This window comes from Lates calcarifer, linkage group LG3, assembly GCF_001640805.2.
Source record: "Lates calcarifer isolate ASB-BC8 linkage group LG3, TLL_Latcal_v3, whole genome shotgun sequence".
NCBI lineage: Eukaryota > Metazoa > Chordata > Actinopteri > Centropomidae > Lates > Lates calcarifer.
This window is the reverse complement of record NC_066835.1, coordinates 5,149,148-5,174,198: the sequence shown is the minus strand read 5'-3', so window position 1 is coordinate 5,174,198 and position 25,051 is coordinate 5,149,148. Positions and strand designations below refer to the sequence as shown.

General features: G+C 39.7%; 3 protein-coding genes across 7 annotated transcripts in view; 1 reads left to right on the top strand and 2 right to left on the bottom strand.

Moving 5' to 3' along the window:
- The window catches only part of e2f3 (E2F transcription factor 3), a 203,042-nt gene extending 194,105 nt beyond the window's left edge, over positions 1 to 8,937 (bottom strand). For 2 of the 5 annotated variants that reach the window (XR_007808870.1, XR_007808872.1), the window contains exons 1-6: positions 7,411 to 7,565; positions 6,487 to 6,589; positions 5,773 to 6,013; positions 5,474 to 5,605; positions 5,246 to 5,360; positions 4,877 to 5,057 (exon numbers count right to left, since the gene is read on the bottom strand). Coding sequence is in view for 3 of the 5 variants with exons in the window: in XM_018701459.2 (XP_018556975.1) it covers positions 4,305 to 4,594; positions 4,877 to 5,057; positions 5,246 to 5,360; positions 5,474 to 5,605; positions 5,773 to 6,013; positions 6,487 to 6,517 (990 nt within the window). In the remaining 2 variants the exon portion in view is untranslated. Of the gene's footprint in view, positions 1 to 1,389; positions 4,595 to 4,876; positions 5,058 to 5,245; positions 5,361 to 5,473; positions 5,606 to 5,772; positions 6,014 to 6,486; positions 6,590 to 7,410; positions 7,566 to 8,564 lie in introns of those variants that run through there. The other 3 variants (XM_018701459.2, XM_018701460.2, XM_018701457.2) reach the window with 3 other exon arrangements.
- A 2,621-nt stretch (positions 8,938 to 11,558) lies between these two features.
- On the bottom strand, positions 11,559 to 14,850 carry srfbp1 (serum response factor binding protein 1). The gene is given in 5 exon segments (XM_018701359.2): positions 11,559 to 13,309; positions 13,311 to 13,564; positions 13,751 to 13,855; positions 13,857 to 14,211; positions 14,718 to 14,850. Coding segments are annotated over 4 exon segments (1,602 nt in total). The 5' UTR covers positions 14,100 to 14,211; positions 14,718 to 14,850; the 3' UTR covers positions 11,559 to 12,309.
- Positions 14,851 to 14,952: 102 nt separating this feature from the next.
- maco1a (macoilin 1a) lies at positions 14,953 to 24,209 on the top strand. Its single transcript, XM_018701447.2, is given in 13 exon segments — positions 14,953 to 15,094; positions 16,100 to 16,241; positions 16,586 to 16,712; positions 16,861 to 16,984; positions 17,136 to 17,163; positions 17,165 to 17,315; positions 18,529 to 19,069; positions 19,267 to 19,425; positions 20,268 to 20,450; positions 20,614 to 20,734; positions 21,128 to 21,302; positions 21,994 to 22,076; positions 22,078 to 24,209. Coding segments are annotated over 13 exon segments (2,034 nt in total). The 5' UTR covers positions 14,953 to 15,014; the 3' UTR covers positions 22,198 to 24,209.
- Positions 24,210 to 25,051: the final 842 nt, after the last annotated feature.

Here is a 25,051-nt window from a genome sequence, read left to right as displayed (position 1 = left end):
CTCAGCTGTAGATTAAGGTCTGAAGATACAGGTTCTATAAAAGAATTTTTCATTCAGTACATGGACCTAAATTTCTGAATCAGAATTAATAAGCTGTAATGTTTAAAGTTTGACAGAATTCATGTCGAAATCAGAATAGGACTGATTGTTGGCAAGCGTCTGTCCTGCTGAAGTGATGAGGATGATGATGATGAATACACTGTAGACCTATCAGCACACAAGGTCATGTTTTGAAGCTGAAACAAAACCCCACACATGGGAGTTCATTTTGAAAAAACAATTTTTTTCCTCCTCTTTCCTAGAAGACTAACTGTAAAAGGCTTTCGACGACTTTCTCCACTAACTGTGTCTGAATATGTATAGGACTACATTTTAATGTGGCAGCAGAAAACACAATTACTTAAGCATCTGAATTGTGGATTGGGCAAGAGATCACTTCCATTGGATGCCAAATTCATGAAAAGTTGATTGTTTGAAACGACATGGGTAACACTTTGTCACATAGTTTCAAAACATCTCAACCTTGTGAGTGTCAAAGATACAGTGGGATCACACTGCCTCCTAGTGTCTCCATATAGACTGCACTCCATATATACAGATTTCAACACAGGCAAGATAGGGTTTAAAGAAAATTCTGAGGCGTTATCAAAAAAGGTTTCATTTCACTGATGCAGTACCACTGCATGGTGGACTGTGTGAACACCAAACTGAACACTTAACACAATGACTGTTCTTGTAGCAGGCCAGTGAGAAAGGAAACCACAAGCTGTGTTTTCCAAACAGGTGTCAGTACATGTTGGGACAGCAACACAGCAAACTGTAATATCTAGTCAAGTCAAATGCTTTGGATATACTGAACTATATGAATTTGAAGTTATGAAGTTATACTCAAACTCTAGCAGTCAATAACTGACTTCCTTGCAGTTAAACTGCATCATAATTCATTGAATTGCTTGCTTAAAATATATTTCCAGTTGTTTTAAGATTTTAGTCTGATGGTTAACCAATGTCTAGTTGATAAAAAAGTTAACAATGATCAATGACAACAACTAGCTGAGTTATTGTAATGACTTACAGCATCTTTGTAACAACAATATTGTTGTTAAGCTGGACAACGAATGTAAGTCAGACAATTTGTTCAAACAAAATTCACCAATCATACATTTTGTATAACTGATTAATACAGTTTTCTACTACTCACTGTATGAGGATTTACCAGTTAGAGAAACAATTCCTTTGCTTGGTGGAATAATTTGTTATTTTCTTTGCTGCTTATCAGACAAAAACAAATCCTAATTTTTGAAGGGTATTTGTTGCAATGGAACATTAAATTCCACATTCCTATACTATATCACTCAATCACAGCTGCTGAAAATAATGCTAGAAAACTTTGTTAACGAGCACGCATTTTATTAGTTTTTTGAAAATATTGTTCAAACATCTTTTTATCACACAAAACTGTGACTTTTACTATAGACTGGAGAACACAAACAGCTTAATATAGAAGGTATCTGTATCTCAGAGAGATAAAGAGGGGTTAATGAGAACTGGCCAAACAGTATTTCAGTTTTGAGGTCATTGTAGCATGGTCAGATAACACATTAATAGTGCAATGTGAGAGTGGTGGAAAATTTGGCTTTATGGAAAAACACATATACACAAAGGCTCACACTGTATCTGCAACTTCAACAACTGAGAACATAAATGGATCATTTTTTAAGGGATTAGCTTCATGATTTCCCAAACTGATTAAAAGTCATTATTTCAAAAAGCTGCACATTTAACAGTTATACATGCTTTGGAGGGCAAGTAAAAGTGACAGAAATGATCAAAGAACTATGGGGATGAGTAACAGTGAGTGAACATGTACAGAACTGAGAAACTGAGTCAGATAAAAGCCATTTAGCCCTCAAGGTCTGCGAGGTACAAATGTGAGTAAGGCAAAACTGTGGTGCATAGTACTAATGACACATTCTAGTTGTCAACAAAGGAAAAATCATATTGTAAATTTAAAAAATCCATGACATGAAGCACTGAGCAGCAGGTTAACAAACATCAGAACAAGTCCGCATCAGACCTTTGTGTCTCATTTTCAAGAAAGTATCATTACTCACAACTCCTCCAACCACCACAAACAGTATAGTTCTTCAGAGCTATGTATAGATTACAAACTCAGACCACAAAGGAACAGATGAAACTCTTCTATAATGAGCTTCCATCTCAACAGCTGTTAGCCATTCAGTGTTTCAGAGTGGCTTATATTTTGGCGGTAGGACAGCACCTAACAATTATTTGACGATGATGATGATGATTTGATTTTTTTTATTTTTTGTCTATAAGATGTGCCAAATCTCAAGGTGACATTTTCTTTTCATTGTCTTGTTTTGTCCTGCCAACAGTCCAAAATCCAAAGATATTCAGTTTACTGTAAAAGGCTGGAAGCAGCAAATATTTGGCATTTTTGCTTTAAAAATGATTTAAATGAACAATCAAATGCAAAAGCTGTTAAAGATTCATTTTCTGTTGATGATTGAACTGTTTCAGCTTGGCACTGTCTGAACTCGATTTTGAGGACAAATACTAAGAAAAACAACCTTGTCATTTCTGACAACTCACCAATAAAAAACAGTGTCTCTATCGTAGCATCCAGTCCTCTGCACTCATAAGAAATACTCAAGCAGAAATGCATAGGTTCAGTATCACAGTAAGTCACTCCATTCATCAAATGCCCCTTCACTCTTTAAGGTTGATGACAGACAGCTGTTTACATTTCCACACCCTTAATATTACACCTACCTGATTAAACACCATGAGAGCTGTATTCACCTGACATGCATTGCATGTTCCACACTTTATGCAATGCGACAGGTTTCTGTATTGAATAGTTAAAGGTTTCTCAGACAAGTCAATGCTCTTTGTGGCTCAGTGTGTTGTCAATAAACAATTCCATGCATCTAAACACTGAAAAAGCAGAAGATGGGCTGCACTGATAACTGAGCAAGTATGCCAGTAAAATAGAAAGCTGTGTGAGAGTTGCAACAATGTTCTGAATAAAGCACTGCTATTGATTCGGAGACTCAAAAGGTACACAACTTGGGAAAACAACATATATATCTTGAGTGAATCAGCCTTTAATATATAAAATTGGACCTCTAGCAGAAGTTGCTAGAGCCCTGAGAAAACCACTAAGCCAAAAGCCAGACAGAGACTGATGTTATGCTGTGATTTCACTTGTGTAGCAGACAGGAATACACCAATCCAATATCTTAAAATCAGGTATCAGCTGTGACTTAAGTCAGTTGGTGTCATTATGAAATTCAGTGTATCCAATATGATTTACATTACTCAGACATGCTGAGGCACCAACTAATTTTTTAGTGCTACCGCAATCCCAGGCCTCATTTTACCTTGGATAAAAAGAATTCCAATGCTGTGAGGTAAACAGATTTTAAATAAGGGATCTGCCAATACCCTGAGTCGAGGTATGATGAAAAAGGAACGGATCAGTGTATCCCAACTAGTGGAGGCAACACAAGGCATGTGGGTTATTTCCACATCAGTGCAAGGTGATGAGGGACTGACCCTCTGGAATGAGGCACAGAATGTTATTTTGTATTAGTATCTTCAGTTGCTGAGTGACTCTGGAACTTAGGCATAAAATCAGGTATTAGCAGAAAAACCTCAGCATTATTAAACAAACAGTTGTAGTGTGCACAAACACCATCAACAGTTGTACCTTTTGCCCAAGTCCAACATAAGCAGCAGTCTCAGGAGTGACTTTAGACCATGTCAAGCAGGTATCTAACTCTACCGGCTGTGTCGTGAAGGTTTCCTTTCCGATACAAACTATGATTTATGATGTCTTTTGAGTCACATCACACATCATAGGACACTAACGCTATTAGGTCGAGAACAAGCCCTGTGACCAGACAGTACAGCTTAGACTTTGAAAAAGGATATCTAAACGTGTAACAGATCAAAGATTTGAAAAGTTTTGTCTGACAACATGCCTATCAGCCCAAGTCCAAAATACTGTGAAGTCACTGTTAGAAGATCTAACTTGGTATTTAGAAGTATATGGTCATTAGAATAACCCTCTAATCTAATGTTTTTGGGTTACATCCTCCTTCACATACCTGAGTGTCAGTGAATCCCAGTCACATTGTCCAGGATAGGCAAATGTAAATATATATCTATAAAAAAAAGAGTTTTGTCTTTGTTCTTTTACTTGAATTTCTCGTAATATCCTGTTCGTGTGAAGATATCCATTCCCTCCAAATTTACTGAATTTCCAAAAGGGGTTTTCAGAGGAGGGGCATATCCTGGGGCAATTGGTCCAGGTCAACAGAGGAGAAGAGGTCAGTGATGCCCTCATCCTCTGCCAGGCTCAAGAGGTACTCCTCCCCATCAAGAGAGAGGGCCAGGGGTGGAGTGAGGGTGACAAAGCTCTGTTGGTCTTCAGAGGGGGGTTGGAGGGAGGTAAGAGAGGTGGGCATGGGTGACACGGGGGTAACAGTAACTGGTGATGAATGCTGTGTTGGATCGGACAACGGGTTGGAGATATTACTGATTCCGGAAGAATTGTTAGCATCGTCTGGAAAGATAATGGGAGTGTGGATAAGGAGACATGGGGTGGGAGAAAAGATAAGCGATGAAGGTTTAAAAACCCAAAGCAAAACTGAGCCAGCAATCTAAGTAGAGTTGGAACTAAATACATTATCTTACAAAGTTCCTATGAGGGCAAAATCTAACAGATATTTGCCACGCTCTCTCTCTCTGTGGCAATAAAGTACCAATAGAGAACCCCTTTCTGTGGCAATAAAGTATTTCTTTGCATGAGTAACCTGTTTGAGACCTGTGAGAGTGCAAGACTCACCTTTGGAAGACAACTGGATGAAGGGAAGCGAAAAGGGGATGGAATCTTTCCCATTGGCAGACGAGTTTAAGTAGCTGGCACTGGGCACAGTGGCATCTGTGGCTTCCATGGGGATGGGATCATCAGAGCAGAGAAACACCTCAATGGGTCCCTGGGTGCTGCTGAGGTGGACTTGGAGGCTCTAAACATAAGGCAAGTAGAAGATTTAATTTCTTAAGTGAAGTTCATTTTAGCCAGTGCTTCACAAGCAAAACCAAAGCCATTAATCATCCTGTATTGTTGGACTGAAGATTTCAAGTACAAATACTGAGTTTAATTTCCAAATAAGAAAAAAGAAGATATTGTAAACTTATATGCTGAAAAATGTACCTCCTCTGGATGTGGGACCTCCAGTTTTGTGTCTGCAGGGGCTCTGATCACAATCACAGTCTGTTCTTTCAGACTGGGGATCCTTTGAACATCCTCATATGTCAAATAAGCAAACGTTACCCATAAAGTCAAGGATGATAATCAGCCTGGTGTTTGTGTACAAAAAATAAAATCCTGACTGCCAAGAACACAGAGTAAAATGAAGCTGAATTAACAGGCAAAGGATATCTCTGACTGTGATGGTCGTCACACATCTGGAGAACCTGCCGCCTACAGCTTTGGATCAGCTCATCCAGTTTCCTCTCCTGCTCAACGAGAGCCCTCAGCTCTTCATGAATTTGTAGATTCACTCGGGCACCCCTGTGCTCACACATTCAAGCAGCAATACAGGATAAACACCACAACAAACATCAAGGTTAAATTTGTCTACAATACTGAATCACTCTAAAGATAAGACTGTCATGCATATATGCGTTGTACAACACCTTTCTGAAATACACACACTTCTTATGCACACTCATACTTACAACCACTGAATGTTGTTTTTAGACTTCTTTTTGATGAGCTGGATCCCCTCAAGGACGTTTGTGACATCATAGACACGTCTCTTAGGGGCACTGAGCTCCTGGGAGACTACGTTTAGGTCCAACACCCCGTCTGCTGAGCGGCTCAGCAGCTCTGCAAACCTCCGCGTCAGGAAACTCAGCGAGGTGTCATCACGTGACCTCTTTAGTGTGGAAGTGTATGTTACGGGATGGGGGGCAGGAGCTGGAAAAATGGGTGGGGATTGAGAATTTTTAAATTTCAGATTGTTTCTTGTGAGATTATTTCATGATTCTCTTGCAATATAGCTCTCAAAGCCTCTGAAAGTGGTGCTGGACAGCACACATAAAGAATCAAGCGAATTCTGACCTGCTTCACATATCAGCTCCACAGCCATTAAATCAGTATGTGTAAAACTAAAAGTATGCAGCAAATACCACTTATAGCATTGGTTCACCATTAACTTGAGTTCATGTCATGTTTACACACTATTGGAACAAAATATGTGATTTGTCACTGGTGTTATAGCACATATTTTGCTGCATGTGAACTGCCCACATTTGGTTACACTATGGTTTGACGGTAAAACTGCTGAAGTGCAAGCTGCTTTATTTAAAGTCCTACCACTTCTTGCCCAGCAGTGGTACACAGGTACACTGAAAATCCTAAAAACAAGCCATTACAACACAAAGTCTTACGCTTTTCTTCTGTGTGGAACAGAGAGGACATGGCTTTGGCAGGCCTGCCACCATCCTGAGGGTCCTGAGAATAACTGACCTCCAGCTCCAGCCTTCTCTTTGCCTGAGAGAAAGAAATTGCAGTTTGTTAGAAAGCAGTGTAGTCCCTAGGTTAGATAGCAAAGGTTAGCCATTAAGACAAGGGCAATAATCAACCTTGTGTTTGCACTGTTTGTGTACGGACAGGGATACATTTGATGACGTGTTCCACTATACAATGCCACTTTAGACTTTTAATGAGCATTTATTCACTATTTTCTGTCACTTTAAAGGACGATCATGATCAGTAAATCGAATAAATAATTTCAGACTGATCAGAATAATTGTTAGTTGCAGCTCAGGGGTCTTGAATCAATCTTTTTAGAGGTAATTCATAAAGTGAAAACATGTATAAAGTTGGAGGTTTGTATAATTTGATGGAGTATAGGAGAGGTGTGTAAGAGAGCATTAACAGCATGCATAAAACCAGATGAGGATTTGAATTTATGCTTATCTAAATCTACAATATTTGGAATAGCAATATCACGCAACTATAACTTTTAGTTTCCAATTTTATCTCACTGAATCCTGTGGCTCAGAGGGAAGCCATTTCGAGCAATAATACATTATAAACACGTCATGAATCTATTGTATTCACGTCTGTCTCAATCTGTGTCTGTGTTTATTGAGATTTTGAGTGTGTCTTTACGAGAAATACCGGTTAAGTTACTATTAGGTTTTAGGTTTGTCAGTACCTGAGGGTTGGAACAGCTAGCTTCCCTCACCAATGTGTGTAGCTAGCTGGAGCAACATCTCCCCATCCCCCTCCCATGCTGACTCAAGGCCTACATCGGATTTTACATCTGATAATAATGGACACATTACAGCTTACACTCAACTCCTTACCTGTGTATTCCCGCAGAAATAGGGAAGATGCACGCAAGAATGCACTCGTAAACTAAAGTGTGCTAAAGTATGCTCCGACGAGGCGTTGTGAGATACCTCAGCCCAAAGTAAAACACGAGTGAAGTTACCGGAAATATACAAATGTTACCGAAGCTTCTGGAATCCACCTTCAAAATAAAACCATGCCAGTAAAACATAAGTAAAAAACAGCACGCAAGTATAGTAACCCAATCCCCATCAGGATATTAACGTAATCATAGCCATACTTTAAAACTCAAACACAATAGTATGCATTGAGCTATAGTGAGTAACGATGAAACAGACTTTTGACCGGTTTAATTCCGTGAAGAGACACCTATTACCAGTGCTAGAGTTTTTGTTTAATTTAAAAGAGCACATTGTTGTTTTTCACTGGCCCACAGTGTGTCTGTATCCTCCAACCAAGAATATATTCAATCCCACATTCCTTTTTAAGATAATCCTAATATAATCATTAGTAATAGCAGTAGTATTTCTTACTTGAATATACTGTATTCTGTGTAAAGCCAACTAATAAAAGATTGCTCCATGTTTTTTTTTTGTTTGTTTGTTTGTTTTGTTTGTTTGTTTTTTAACTTTCCAAAGCATTAAACTATGGTTATTATTTGCGCAAAAGCAGAGATTTACTTCACTTCTTCTCGGCTTGTTACTTTAAACAAACTTCCTTTATTCTGAAGAAAATCATAGAGTTTCCGTTATTCTGGTGGGTAACTTTCGTGTGCCTGAAGCAACTGACTGAAGTTGCATTACGAGTGTATGGTGGAGTTAATGTCGCTGAACCGTCGCGTGTTTGGCTAATCTTACAAACTATATATAGATACTCACTACCAAGCATTCAACATGTATTTAAAAATGGCAGATACAAAGAGGGACAGGCTCGGCAAAGTGTAACATAAGCGCGCCCAGATGTGTTGTGGACCCCTAAGTGTCTATGCAACACGGGTGACGTTATGTGTAAAGATACAGTCACATTAGCCTGCCGCTAGCTAAACATTGACGGTTAATGGCTTTTAGCCCGCAACCTGGCATGTCAGGTGGTTGCCAGGCTTCCTTACGTTATCCTACACAAGTTGGTGTGTTCAATGCCTTTTTCCCCTCTGGTTAATTTAGCATACCTAGGCTCGTTCGCGCTTACGTTTCTGCCATGACCCTGATGTTGCGAGTCCGGGGGAGTGTGGCGCACGCCAGCCTGTCTGTCGGTTCGGCGAACCGGACATGCTCAGGAAGGGCTGAAGGTCCGCCTGCTGGAACTATTCTCGGAACTGCCGCGTTATTATAGACAGAGTCCTCTGAGACCGAGAAAAGTCCTTTTCTCATCTTGTCCCGTTGCCTTGACTGCTGTTACTCTGCCGACGTATCATTTTTACTGCGTGAACAATATAGGCTATAACAAGGCGTAATAATCTCTATAGTCTATTATTAAAAATAAATTCATTAATAACACACAGAGCAAGAAGCTGCTGCTCTTGGCGCGAAACTCAGAATCCCCGGGACAGTTTTAAACCTGATTTGCATGTAAATTTCTATTGGCTATCACGCAGAGACGTATGTGAGTGACGCAGCTACAGCCGACCAATGGCTGTAGAGCTCTGCAACAGTGTCTTATTTTTTCTTAATAAACAGAAAAATAAGTTGGAATGTTACAAAATGTTACTATGAAAAAGACTGCAGAATTTTATTTTCAGTGATAGTATTTTTTTTTCTCAAATCTGGGCTCTCTCCACATAAACATGCATCTAAACAACAGAAAAAAACTGTAAAACAGCAGGCCCAGATGTCATTCAGTAAGTCAGTGACCCACACCCTGACACAATTAACATAGCTCTATGCACACACTTACTATTATAATGTTTACATTACATAATCTAAGACATTATTTGCAATATGTGGATATAATTCATTTGTTGGTGAGCCCTTTGTGAAACTTTTACAAAAAGGTTTCACAAATTTGAAACTATTTAGAGACTGAAAATGTATTTTTTTTTCAATGAGAGATTAAATTTATGTCTTTTCTCTGCTATGTATAAACATTTGTAACATTTTATTTAAAGAAATCATTCCCAATAACCAGAGTGATGTCTTTTCTTGAAGACTTTTTAAAAAAGTCATTAGTATTATTAATTACTTCCACTGTGATTGTCTCCTGAATGCTGAGCTGACACTACATTGTACACTTCAGCACTCTCTTCGTATGACAGATATTATTCTGGTGGAGCATTCAGGATATCAAGACCAGATTCCTAAGTGGAGTGGTCCTGGGGTGGTTGGTTTTCTAGTGGGGGTGTAAAGTGTGTCACCATCAGAGTGAAGACGATAACCTGCTCTTATCTGTAATCACAACCAGAGGAGGGGTGAAGACAAAGTAACAAACTAACAAAATAAAAATGCAAATTGTACCACAGTTTGTTCAAATCCTGTGTTGTGAATGGCTGAAAGGCACTTTACACATTCTTTTTACCAGCACCCTGGCAACCCATCAGTAACCACCACCTGAGCTACACAAACTACCACACTAACAGCACTGTTATATTTCTACTAGGCAAATCTGTTGGCTTTGAGTCTTTATGAGCCACAGATGGTGTCACACTAAAGTCACATGAAAAAGTGTTTAGATATCACTGATGTAGTGCAGTGCCAGTCAGACTCACCAGCTGTCAAACATGTTGTCTTGCACATATAAGAATATCACATCCTGTGTGTACAAGAGCCACAGATTATAGAGAGCTGAAGTTTCACTTACTTTGTTATCAAGCCTCTGTTCCAAAACATTCAGTATTTTTACCATAGAAAGTTTGTTTCCTTTGAAAAACCTGAAACATAACACTGGAGTTTTCTGTCCATATTCTGAGATAAGTGAGAAGATAAGCTAAGCTAATTGAATATGTTTTAAGAGGCAGGAAATACATTTGCTGTGATTGCTGAACCTTAAAGCTACATTATGTAGCTTTTGAAAGCTATAACAGATATTTCCTCTTACAAATGAAACAAATGAATTAATAAGTGATAAACAATAGTAAACAGTAAACAGGAAACACATAGTTGATTCAATATATCAAGGGGGATTTGCTGCTCTAAGCTAACTTGGTCTGGTATGACCAGTAGCTAATACCAGGCTCTTGAATTAGATGTACATCAAACATAAAACAATAAATCATAATTCATCACTTGTTGTGTTTGTTGCCATGTTTACCAATATATATCATAGACATCATCATCCTGTTAAGCATACACTCACATGAAGCTGCTTTAACCATGGAGTTTACCCACTATGATATACTGTATAATCTTGGAGATAATGGTAATGTCCTTCCCATCCAATTACTCAAATATTCCAAAACTGTTCTCCAGAAGGGTTGAATATTTGGGCATTCCCAAATACAGTATATCAGCGTGCAAACACAAAAAAATTCAAACATGAAGTGGTGTGAGTTGTTGTCAGCCTCAGTGTTATTACTGATGCTACCACTGGAGGTCACCAAAGAGAGATGTTTTCAAATCCAACACACACTGGCTTCTATTCCAAGGTGTACAAGATGTAATTCCAAATAATCATTAAGTGTGTCATGTACATCACCCCATCTTGCCTGCATGGTCTGATGAGTATAGCATTTTAAAATGATTCTGAGCAAATATGGTCTTGATCTTAAATTATTCAATCAAAACCACTTGGATGCATCTAAGTAATCCTATCTTGAACTATAGTCATAATTTTGGTAATAGTTACTAGCAAAACAAAGTATGTACATGTGATTGATATAACTGGGGAAACAAAATCTGATGCATCACAATATTTATAGCAAAATCTCATTGTGTAGTTGCAGTTGTTCCTGTTGTAACTATACAAGTTCCTGAAAATGGCCTTGAGCAAAATAAATAAATAACAACTGGTTCTAGTTATTTCTGTGGTTTGTCATTCAAATATGTTTTAGTAATCGTGTATATCTGGAGGAGTACAGACATGTTTACAGAAAGGAGAATATGAAGGATCATGATCTGCCTGGAGGACTATCCTTTACCACACAAACTGTGACTTTTACACACTCCTAACTGTTCACCCGTAGGCATAAATGCTTGGGGGAAAAACTGGAAAAGGACTACAGAAAATACCAAATTTTGTATTTGTTTTGATAGGTTTTGTATAAAAATGCCTTTTCCAAGCAAAATAAAAAACAAACAAAAAAAAAACAAAAACAAATATGTTTTTCTATAGTTAGAATTTTGGTCACTTGAAAATCTGAGGAGCATAGGATGATATATACCAACTTTATATTGTTTACACACAAATAATGACAAGTAATTTAGTTTAAGGTCTTCCTGCCATGGATACTTATACATCACCATACATACAGTGTATATAGTAACTCTGCCTGAATTACCATGATACAAAGACATGGGTTATGTCAAATTAGTGGAGCCATATAAGGCAGAGAGCTGTGTACAAGGTAAAATATTTATTAAAAAAAAAAAAAATCAAACATCATTTCCTCCCAAATCCCCAATTACAATTTAACACAACTATATAGCACATCCTTACAAGTGACTTGTTCCTCACTCTGTTAACTGGTAAACCTATAACATAGAAAAGTTATATGCCTAGCTGATGGATTTCACAAGCTGAAATTAGAATCATATTTGGAAATTATAATATTTGAACAACATATTTCTATTGATGTTTTATAAAGGAATATCAGGTTGTTGTCCAACCATAAAGATGAAACATCACCCTTTATAACATTGTCACAGACCATCATAAGTGAGCTTTTATATTTAACTAGTGCATCAGACAAAGATCAGCAAAAAATATAAGTCACTCAACCATGTGTATGGACTTGACACTTATAAACAAACAAAAAAGTGGGTTCAGTCGTCATCATCAAACTTGATCTTCTTCCCCTGGAAGGCCAGGATTTGTCCTTGCTGCTCTTTTCTTTTTTTACTAGCCTCCCAGGATGGATGCAGGGCTTGCTGTGGTGCCTGATGGGAAAAAGCACCTCGACCCATGTGAGTCTTTTGCCTTGTAACATCACCTCTGCCTCGTCCCCTCCCTCTGTTGGCAAATGCAAAGCCCCTCTCCTCTGACTCAAGCCGCCTGCCTTCAGGACGGGGCTTGCTGTACTTGGACTCTGAATTTCTTTCTGCTCCTGTATCCTGTTTTTGGAACTTGGGTTGTTTACTTAAGTCTTTATTGAAACCACTACCAGCCCTTGGTTTCCTTTGGCCCCTAGATTTATCCCCACCTCTCCCTCTGCCTGCACCTCCACCTCCACCCTGCTTAGACCCAGAGAGGGAGGAACAGAAGACAGACTGAAGCGAGCTCCCTTTAGACTTCAGCCTGGACTCAAGCTCATTGAGTTCGCTCTGGACCTTGTCTGAAGTTTTCACCTTGTCTGTGGAGTCCCCTTTCACTTCATGCCCCTCACTTTTCTGCTTCTTCTTCTTAAATTTGCTGACTTTCCCTACAAAGAAGTCGTCATCGCTCTCCTCAGACTGGGAGGACTGCTTGTGGAAACGTTCTTCTGTGCTGTCATCAAAGTACTCTTTCTCTTCCTCGTCTGATGACTCTAAATCACTCTCTTCCTCACTGTCCTTTTCCCGTGGCGCTGCAGGATTGGGTTTCTTTCTAGCATCTTCCCTTTGAGGTACATTTTTGACAATGTGCTTTACTTCACTACTCTTTGTTGATGCTGGTCTTACACTCTGAGTCTCTGGTATTTCTTTCTTTTGAACATCAGCAGTGTCAGCTGAATGAACTGCTTTCCCTGTGTCCTTTTCAGGTTTAGCAGCTTCAGCGTCTTTAAGGATGCCAGCTCCTTCCTTGTTGTCTTGCTTTTCCTTACTGTCCACCTCTTCTTTCTCACTCTTTCTTCCTCCTGTTTTGTCTGGTGACTGCGGATTTACCTTTAAGGTTTCATTTGCACATTTTCCTCCCTCCTTGCTTTCCACCCTTCATCCTCTCCTCTTTGAAGGCTTTCACAGCAGCTTTGATGTCCTCGATCTTCTTGTTGAACTGAGGGTGGGTGGCGATGCGTGCTATAGCCCGGTCAGAAATAGTAGACTTGGGATTTTTACACACTTCTTCAAAGTTGAGATTTTTCTGCAAGGCTGTCTTGGTCACCTGGCAGCAGGAAAAAAAAAAATCAGTTATCCAGTTAAACATTTCAACAGGTGTTTCCCCATTTTGAACAAAGGTAATAAATATAACAATATAGTAATTATTATCGCTCATTCAAATTTGCCTTGAAAATGTTGAGGAATAATGTATTACAAACAAAATAAGAATAGAGAGTATTATGAAACTTACCAGGTCTGGTGCGAGCACCTTCATGGCATGGATCTCTTCCAGCAGTCTGACAGCTCTCCTCTGATTCCTCTCAATCTCCACCTCTTTCCCCTTCTTCTTCTTCAAGGGCACTGATCTGTCGTGTCAGCTTCCTGATTATCAAAGCTCTCACCCTCTTCACCTCCTTCCTCATCTTCACCACCTCATTGTTAAGGTTCAGGACATCAGCCTGCTTTTTGTTTTTCGGTTGAGCAGGCTGATGGACTCTTTTTTCCTGTTTTATCTGCAGCCTGTGGCATTGTTTCTTCCTTTTCTTTATCGTCTCCATCATCCTTTTCTTCTCCATCTTCCTCCCCCTCTTCTTCATCATCTCCCTCTTCTTCTTCCTCCCCTGATTCTTCTTCCTCAATCTCTTCCTCCTCCCTCTCTTTTTCCTCAGCAGATGGCAACAGTTTCTCCATCTTGTCCTGGGTATGTATCATCTGTAGAAATATGAACCCATTTTAGATAAAATTCTCACGTGTTCTCATTAGCAACAGTCACAACACATTCAATATATAGTAGTAAACAAAACACATATACACATACACACAAATATTCATAGATATATCAGGGGATCATTCATTTAAAACTTGTGATATATTTGCCTCTCACAGATGTATCACTTCAGGCGTGGGTCCCGCTGCACTTTTTGCATACAAAACTCACCAAAAAACATTTTGTATTAAAGTACAAACTGCTTTACCAAAACCATGTGATTTTATAATGTGATGTCGCAGCTGAACAGACTTCAGACGTGGTAGCAACAATGTGATTAAATAGCTGACCGAGACTGCCAAAACAAACGTGGTTGTGTACGCATGGTAAAGTTTTACTAGGTAACTCCACGTGTAAATAGGCGTATTTTACATAGAACTGGAATTAACTTAACAAATAGCAACGCATAACATAAAATAATACAACTACAACCCACTGTTTACACACTTACCGCTCAGAACTGAATATTAAAATTTTAAAATTTAGAGAGACGTCTCATATTCTTGGGAGCAGCCATGTTTCCTACGCCGTCGACCTGCGGCATGACGTCAGACAACAGCAAGGAGACGCAGCGTGTCGTGAAAAGGGGAGGGCCTTCCGCGGACTGTTTTTATTTATTTCTTTGTTTCATGTGCATAAAACAACAACAATGGTGGATAATTGAAGAAGTGTGAATATTAGGATGAGCGAATGACATTTCCAGCTACAGTTACCAGACCGATATCACAAGTGAATCAACAGGGGGAGGATGAAGCGGCGCAATGCGGACTGCAGCAAACTCCGACGGCCGTTAAAACGGAACCGAATCACCGAGGGTATATATAGCAGGTACAAAAAAGGGGCTGGAGGGACGTTATTGTATAACAATGGCGCCTCTCTGCATATTCCAAGTCAGAGATGCCAGCCTCTGCTACATTCATTTTTGAGCACGCTGTGGTTTTTAGCCGTATATGGAGCTAAATGAACATGCCCACATATTGACAAAATTATAGGCCTAACGTCACTTGTGTGGCATCTCATACATGATTTGTTCCTAGCTAGGTAGTTGAATTCAAATTCTGGCTAAATTCAAACGAAAGGTGGCGGTGAGACTCCGCGGGTATTCAGTATGACTTGTAACACGTTCCTCTCATTGGAAATATTTTCAGAAAAAAATTGCATGAACTTGTGAGGGAAAAATGATGCTCTAGCTGTAGATGACAACAGCTATGTCAGGGGCGCTCGTTTCGAAGTCCGGGGTGATGCCGACGGCGGGGCTCTCACCTGTGCTTTGTCTGGCAGAGGTCTAAATTTAAACACGCTAATGAAACAATAACCACCGAATTAGACAGGTTTAACTGGACCACGAGAAACCCACATATTGATCAAAAAGACCCAATATTAATGTATTATTAAATTTTCCTATACACTGAAAGGCGACAAGCCAGAGCAAGAAAACCAGCTGCTTGAAATAACATGTCTAGACATGACACTCTATACATACATTCTCAACCTCTCTCTACCCTCTGTCTTGTTTGGATGTCTCAGCTGACATTATCTCTTTCAGTTTCTTTGATTACAGCAACACATTATTGAACTTGGGAATACATTGTTTACATGCTCACTGTTGAATTGATATTTATCTGCCTTCAAACCATGAATGAACTTGAGGCAACATTGCAAATCACACTGCAAATGTGGATCTTATAAACACTAGACTGTTGTATAAACCTAATGTCATGATACCATCTAAATCCTCAGTAAGCCTTGTTTAGTATCTTCTCTTTGTCTCCGTCTCATGTCTTTTTAACATTTTTCTCCGTATTTTCTTTTCTCTTTTGTCTTCCCCCATAGTACTTTCCTGTACCTGAAGTTTCTCGTAGTGTGGGTGTTAGTTCTGCTGGCTGACTTTGTGCTGGAGTTCAGGTTCGAGTACCTGTGGCCCTTCTGGCTTTTCATTCGAAGCGTCTACGACTCCTTCAGATATCAGGGACTGGTAAGAGCTTGCATGTATGACCCTTAACCTTTCCAACCACTTACTTGGAAGCAGGAGGTGGTCTGGAGCACATTTGGACTGATAAGCAGTCCAGGTTGATATTTATCTCCAGTCCACACAGTACAACAGAAATACTCCTATGTCCTGTAAAAGAATGCAACAAAGAAACATGTATATAAAATGAGTATTGCACGTGGTAAACAGTACAGTACTCATGTTAATGCATTGGTAATTGTGTGTGTGCACATGCTGTTATATTAGTGCGCATGTATTTACATGTTTTCCACTCTTTGCACAGTTGCTATGGCATATTTAATTGTCTGTCTCTTTTCTCCTACTCTTAGGCGTTCTCTGTCTTCTTCGTATGTGTGGCGTTTACATCAGACATCATCTGCCTCCTTTTCATCCCCGTCCAATGGCTGTTTTTCGCCGCCAGCACTTACGTATGGGTCCAGTATGTCTGGCACACAGGTTAGTTCTAGTTTTCATGAGATTCTTTTTATCTCTGCCAGCCAAATGGACAATTTCACCTGTAAGAAATTCATGGCTGCCAAGTTTCTTCAATGCTACACCTAAAAGTGCTGATTTTCTTTTCTTCTTTTTTTCTGCATTCATGCAGAGAGAGGAGTCTGTCTACCCACTGTATCGCTGTGGATCTTGTTTGTGTATATCGAAGCTGCCATACGGTTCAAAGATCTGAAGAACTTTCATGTAGACCTGTGTCGACCTTTTGCTGCTCACTGGTAAATGTCATAGTATAGTCTTTTGTCTCAGTAATGCCCATGATAAATAAAAAATCCATGATAATGCAAGCACATCCGTAAATATTCATTGACTAAAAATATAAAGATACCTTCATCAGAAGTTGACACAGTGTTTCTCTTCACCTCCCAGTATCGGCTATCCAGTGGTGACTCTGGGCTTTCGGCTTTAAGAGCTATGTTAGCTACAAGATGCGACTGAGGAAACAGAAGGAAGTTCAAAAGGAGAATGAATTCTACATGCAGCTTCTACAGCAAGCTTTACCGCCAGAGCAACAGATGCTGCAGAGACAAGAGAGGGAGGCAGAGGAGGGTGAGACATGCACAGACCAAAACACACATGAAATACAACACTTAGTACTACATGTATAGCAGAATTAAACCACTACACTACTACTCTGCAAACTGAAGTAGCAAGAATGACTTGAAATGGTGTACAAAAAGAAAGGGCACTCAAAGACAAGGATTTTCACTGGATTAATTAACCAGCTTAGTTGACATATTTATACAGAGCCATGCAATCTGTTTTCTCAACACTGTCATGTCTGACATCATGTAGCATTTGTTTTTCTATGTAAAATATATTATAGCTCAAAATAATTAATAAGCTTAGTGATTTTACACCTGTAGTTTGGTTAATTTCTGAACCAAGGGAGAAAAATCTCCTTTGTTGCTTTTCATGTTCACACTTACACATGAATCAAGAGCTGCAAACATAAGGTCATATAGGACTGAGCAGTATCTCATTAGACAGAGAGAGAATATTGTCAGCTGTCATCCTGTATCAACACCACCACATGGACCTAAATGTGGAAATCAAACTGCAGTGACTTATAACAAGTAATTACACTAAAACACTTTACCTTATGTTATTATTTATCTGTGGCATTTACAAAGAGCTCACAAACAAAACTGATTATGAGAATAATAAGAACAGACTGCAAGTAGGCTACAGTTAATCACAGCAGTTGTAGATAAAATAACACAAAATAGGACACAATCTCAACACATGTCCTTTTACTTTCTAATGTATCAGGGAAAAGCCCCACTCTCATGTGGTACGCTCATACATTACTCGTGACAATCATTGCTTTCACAGTTCAGTCAGCAGTTTGATTTAATGGTAGTTTAACATTAGAAAAAGCCCGTGGGTGGTCTGCTTTGTTATCACTCCACAAACAAAACACCTCAAGCCAAACTTTCCATCTAATGCAGTCTCAATCCATTTGTTTAGTGCTCACCTGAGTTTGATGGACAGCTTTCACACAAGCCTAAATAAACAGAGTCAAATAGCTAAACATAGCAGAGTTCATTTAAGCCACACAGTGTTTCTGCATCAGCCTACTGTCACAACACTGCTAATGTACTTTGTCTGGGATTGTCTCTGTTTTGTATCAGTCACACAGGATGTCATTCAGTCTCTGTTTATGGTCAAATATGTTTCCACTTGGCTTTGGAATTTGGTTAATTCTGTCCAGTATGTGTTTGTACATTCACTAACTCTACCTGTGCTCGCTCTCTTCCAGCTGCTTTAGCTAAGGGGATCTCAGAAGTAGAACCTTCAGTAATATCCCAAAACGGAGCACCTCCTGGAAAGAAAAGCACCTCAGTCCCATTACCAGAACTGGAGTACCGGGAGAAAGGGAAGGACAGTACTGCAAAAGAGCGTGAGGGCAAAAAACAAAACACAATTGGAATCAATAACAACAGTATTATACACGCACTGGACTCCAAACTACAGGAGACAGAGTATATTGAGAACTACGTTGGGGCAAAGAGACTGAACAACGACCTGGCAGGGGAAAACACACATGCAGACACCAACACACACTCTACTTCAAAAGAGGAAATGGGGGGAGCGGGGAAGAACTATAAAAACACCAGCGGAGGTGGAGGCAGCATTTCCAATTCATCTCCGCGGAATCACAGTTCAACTAATGGCAGCGTGCCACCAGGTTCCTCCAGTAAGAACGAGAAGAAGCAGAAAGGGGCAGGAAAGGGTCAGAAAGATCCAGTGGAGAACTGCATTCCCAACAACCAGCTGGGCAAGCCAGATGCTCTAGTGCGGTAAGACTCACACTGTTAATTGACACTTAATTGAAGGATACTAGTTGATACAGTTTGTGGTCATCACCTTCCATACAGTGATAAAAAACCGTTTATATGGACCAGTTAAAGGAGACTTGATTGCCTCTTTGGTTGTTGTGGTTTCCTATGGCTTCCATCAGATGTTATTGTGGTCCTCTCTTCCTCTTGCCTTAAAGGCTGGAGCAGGATGTGAAGCGACTGAAGGCAGATCTTCAGGCCAACAGGCAGCTGGAGTCGGAGCTGCGGAGTCAGCTTTCCTCTCTGAGTAGCCAGGACCGCAGCCTTCGCTCTGAACTGGGCCAGCTCCGCCAGGACAATGAACTGCTACAGAACAAGTGGGTGCATGTACAGTCAGCTCACTGAGTATATATACCTTCTTTTAGTTGCAATAAATATGATTTTCTTTGAGATAATGGAAAGCTTTTGTTATAGAACAAAAAATACAACTGTTTTCATGAGCTTAGTAGTACTCCTCATCACCTTTGTGTGTAAAATTAGTGGAGTACCCTAGCATTGGTAACTGAACTGAGAGTATTACATTTGATTTGCACTGTATATTGAATCCAAGGTATAATGCTTTGAAATTTGAGCACTTCAGATTTGCAGCAGGTCCCAGGACAGCCCTAAGACTTGTGTAGTAGTAATATGCTGACTCTAATCTTGACCATTGAATCTTAGCTATCATTGACATACTGTATAGCTCATCCCGTTTAGAGCAGGTGACTACAATCTCCTTTATCTTTGTCTTTATTAGTGACTAATTGGTTTTGTAATAACAGAAGAATAGTCTGCAGCCTTGTGATTCAAAATTGTGATTGGCAATGGCACTAGATGAAAAGCTGAGGGATCCTCTCAGTGATCACAATTCATCCCAAGACAGACGTGAATGTGTGTTCAAAAAGTGTTTATACATTAAAACCCTGCATTGTACAAAAGCAAGGTCAGTAGGATACAGTATCTGTGCCACATGGATGTTTGTACCAGATTTTGTGCAACTTGTAGATATTGAGGTATTTCACAGGAGAAGTGAAAACTTTGGCCAGCTGGTGGCACTAGATGAAAATACAGGAATCCAAAAATATAAAATCTTGTCAACAAAAAACAACTCAAATATTCAAAATTCCATCTCCATCGTATGATCCAACCTGCTTGACTGTTCTCTTCTTCGACGCTTTAGGCTCCACAGTGCTGTCCAGGCCAAGCAGAAGGACAAGCAGACCATCTCCCAGCTGGAGAAGAGGCTAAAGGCTGAGCAGGAGGCTCGGGTCCTGGCTGAGAAACAGCTGGCTGAGGAGAGGAAGAGGAAGAAGATGGAGGAGGCCACTGCTGCCAGAGCTGTAGCATTAGCTGCTGCTACTAGGTACTAATTAGATAATTAATAGGAGGTTCACCTCTCTGTACCAAGGAAATCAGAGAATGACAGTACCCTAGTAAAAGATTAGTCTTTGTTCCTTCTATCTGTTGACTCTTGGACCTTTTTGCTTTTATCACTATTAAATGTTGTTTTTCCTTCTGTTGTACAGAGTGGAGTCCACTGACTCTCTCCGTGTTCGTATCAGAGAGCTGGAGACGGAGTGTAAGAAGCTCAGCATGGATATGAAACTTAAGGAGGAGCAGATTAGAGATCTGGAGGGCAAGTGTCAGGTAAGACTGAATATCACGACTGTCTTTTATTAACATAATCCTTCATGTTAGTAAATATATAACTATCAGGTCAGTTAAGAGATTGGAAAATCCATTATCTAAATGCTGTGAATGTAATTAGCCACACTTATCTGCATTTAGCAAGCTGCTGCAGTACAACAATTCCTAACAACACATGTGATCACTTTACTAAAATTATATGCTGTTTTAGTTTGAGCTGTTGGTATAATTAGATAAAGAGACCCCCTGTGCCTTCTGTAAAAACAGTAAAAGTGCTGTTTATAACAATATTTGCTGCCTGTGAAATACACACAAGTAAAATGTTTTACAGCGTCACAATCTCATTAATCTCATTTACCATTCAACTTCTCTTTTTACTCTGGTCTCATGTAGGAGCTGCGCAAGTATAAAGAGAATGAGAAGGACACAGAAGTGTTGATGTCAGCGCTGTCAGCCATGCAGGAGAAGACCCAGCACCTGGAGAACAGTCTCAGCGCTGAGACCAGGATCAAACTGGACCTCTTCTCTGCACTGGGGGATGCCAAGAGGCAGCTGGAGATAGCACAAGGTATCTAAACATTTTAGGTGCCATGTCTTTGGTTCAGAACTCTAGCCTGGAGGTCTAAACACAGCCTAAATCAACAGAGAGCAAAAGTAGTGGCTGCACAAAAATGACAGGAGGGTTGTTGAAGAAAAATGTGCAAGTGATTTGCATCCCACATTCTTGTATGTTCAAGATAGGGTGGGAAAAAACTGTGAACGACCATGTTAGCATAATACACATACACACTTCAGTAAAAAAGGCCCATTAGCTATATATCTTGTTGTGTAACAATATCACAAGCCTTTTTACATGGCAGACATTTTGTCATAGCAGGAAAAGCACAGGTGAAATTAATCTCCTTAATGATGGCTCAGTTCTATTAGGTGTCTCAATTGAGCCATGACAGAGAGTTGTTATTGCTGTTAATAATTACACAGTTTCCCTGGTGTGATATGTCAAACATCTGCTATAAAAAAGCTCTGCAATGGGAGAGCAGTGTAGCAGACTACATGGGAGACTATATTTATATCAGAGATTTTGCCTCAGTGTTTATACAGAGATAACTATGCCTCGTTAATCAAGATTACTTATGACAAGACTGGATTTTTCTTTGATTTATGTACTGGAATGATGAAGTAATTTCTTTTGAAATGTCCTCCTGCTCTGCTCTTAACACGGTGACATTAACCGTCTCTGTTTCCTCCGTCTCATCCAGGCCAGATCCACCAGAGGGAGCAGGAGATCGCGGAGCTGAAGCAGAAAATAGCAGAGGTGATGGCGGTGATGCCGAGCCTGTCCATACTCGTCAGACAGCAGCAACCTCAGCCCCGTCACCCCGCACTACTCCTCCAAGTTCATGGACAATAGTCCCTCCTCCCTGGACCCCAACGCCTCAGTCTACCAGCCCCTCAAAAAGTGACTCTGACGTCCACACTTTCTGTCAGACAGAACTTTTTTCTCTTTCTTTATTTTAGTGAAGCTCTTGGTTCTGTTCTGTTGAGTTTACCAGCCCCTGACAGTTTTTGCACTCACACACACACACACACACACACACACACACACACACATTCACATAGACACAGTGCACACAACCCCTCCATACATATGTGTACTTAGGTCCTTTTTTTTTGGTTCTATTATGAGAACTATTATTTTGAGGGGGTTGTGATTTTTTGTTTTTGCTGTTGAGTTTTGGGATTTAGCCATTAGACAGCGAGATCTGTTTTGAAGGGGGAGAAAGGAACACACAATTTGTCGGCCAAATGTCTACTTAAGAGCCATCATGCATTACTTCATGTCAGTCTTCTGTTGGTGTACAGAACTAATCTCCCCAGAGCCATATTTTCTTCTATAAGTGAACTGACACCCAGACTTTTAATTGGCTTTTCATGGTGGTTTATATTATGACAGAAGACATGTTTTCAGTTCAGATGTGAATTTGAAACTCACCTGTAAAGTACAGCCCTGTGAGAGATACATGAATGTAAACCTATTCATGTTTTGCTATCGGCATTAACTTAAATTGGTGATAGTTTGTTTTGTAATGTTTCAGTTCTGTTGCGACAATGTACATTTCCTCTAAAATAGTGATATTGAGCAGGTAAACGTTTGCTGTGTTCCTCAGATATTCCAATACAATTTATTCCCTTAATGCTGGAACAGTGGATTCTCCAGGATTATCAGTAAGTGGATGAAGCTGATGTTGTTTTGTCCTAAAAAAAAAAAAAAAATATGCTACTGCTAGATTCGACTTGGCACTGCCAAAATGATCCATTGACGTTCACCTGTTTGCTGCAGACACCTTTCCTCTCCCTCTGGACCAAATTAGAACCAGTTAGGCCATATCGTTCACTGGATTTAATGATGTCGAGGTAACCAGTCGTTACCATTATTTGCAGATTTTACAGTGCCTTGCAGTTTCTCTTTTTTAGATGCAGAAACCACATGCTTTGCAATCCTGGGATCTAAAAGCATCAACCTTCAAAACCGTTGTTCTCTCTCTCTCTGGCTCTGACTCTCCTGGTTTTCATTTGTCTGAGTTGAAGATTACTCACAGTCTGATCATTTCAAGTCAGTATTTAAAGGCTAAAACAATTAAGTGTCACCTCAGACACGTTCAGTCATTTAGCAGCTAATTGACCTCAATATTGCAGACTTAAAGGGAAGAGGTAACTTTGACGTGGTACATGTCATTTCATAGTGACACAGTCTTGGTATGCCAGACACCAACCAAACTGATTGTCTATTACCATGCCCTAGAGTTGGCATTTAGTTGTTTACAACAATGTACATTAACTTACTGAGGAATGTTTTCTTTGTTTATTTCATTTCAGTTCTTAAGTGCCAAGTGTTGATGTTTTGGTTTCCATCCATACTTTGATCGATGTAGCTAGCAAAATGTTTGCAGAAGAGTGCTGTTATTTTTTGTCATTAGAACATATTGGGATGGTGTTGTGTTTACAAGGTTCTGGGCTGGTGACGCAGGAGGAGGTCAGTCGGACTGATTGTGTTATTCACACATTTATTTATTTGCTACAGACTTTTTATTGAGTGGCACCTCCTTGATATTTCCCATCATATTCAGTTGATTTCCTATATTTTCTACCAGGAAGGATTCAGTGAATGTGTTGTGTTGGGAAAAAGGTTACCCCTGAACCATTTGACCATGTTGTGCTGTCATGTTGCCTACCTGGAAAAAAAAAAAAAAAGTATTTTTTGTGGATCACTCTGGCGTTGTGAATTCAGTTCTCAAGTTGCTTTTACAAATTTGTGTAGAAGGAAGAGAAGGTTTTAAAAAAAAAAGTGCTTTTGTTTTATCTTTTACGTCCACCATGTTTATTTTCTTTACTCAAAGTGATGGTGGCTGTGTCACTTTTCACTTTGACCATCACTATTAAAGAAAGTCTTGCTGGTGGCAATGCAAACTGTTCAGTCTGTGTTTGTGTCATGATCTTTGTTTCAAGTTTTACTTTTTCTGTTTTTTACCAAGAGGCCGATCTTATTGTTTTTTGTTTGTTTGTTTTTGTTTGTTTTTTAACTGATCAAGTTGATCAGAAGATTTTGTTAGTCCCGAGGTTACCCGCATGTCCATGCAGCCAACAACTCATACAAGTTTCGAGGAGTTAGTTCATGTTGTCCCTCTTGGACCTGCCAGCCACACATTCACTTTGTTGACATCCACTACTGAGCAGTGGTTTAAAATAAGGAAAAATGTTGTTCCCCAGTGGTTTGATGCTGCCTTCAGGTGCTTCCTTGAAAGATCCATTCAGTTGCTTTTGGATTCACAAAGCAACTAAATAAGCCTTACTTGGAAATACTGAAACCACAGAGCTGCGTTACCATATAGTTTTTGTGTGTGGTGTGTGTGTGTGTGTGTCGCAATGGGCTGACATAAACGCTAGGTAAATATTTTCAGCTGTTGGGGGCTCATTTCCAGGAAGATAACGTAATAAAAGGTCCTGTTTACGAAAAGGCACGGCATCTGAAACTTAAGGAGAGAAAATACAAACATAGTAATGCAAATTAAAATCAGAAAAAGCTGATGATGATGACGCCCTCATGGCTTAAATGTCACATCTCAGCAACTATACTGCATTCACGTTTAATTAAATAATGGTATTATGAAATAACTGCCCACAAAAAGAAGAATGAAAAACTAGTGCATCTGCGCTACGAAGAAGTGCTATATGTGAAGTTTTAAAAAGTGTTTGGCTGACTGCTTTTTGATCAGTTTTTCCAAAACAAAAAGTCACTTTGATACAATGTAATGATTC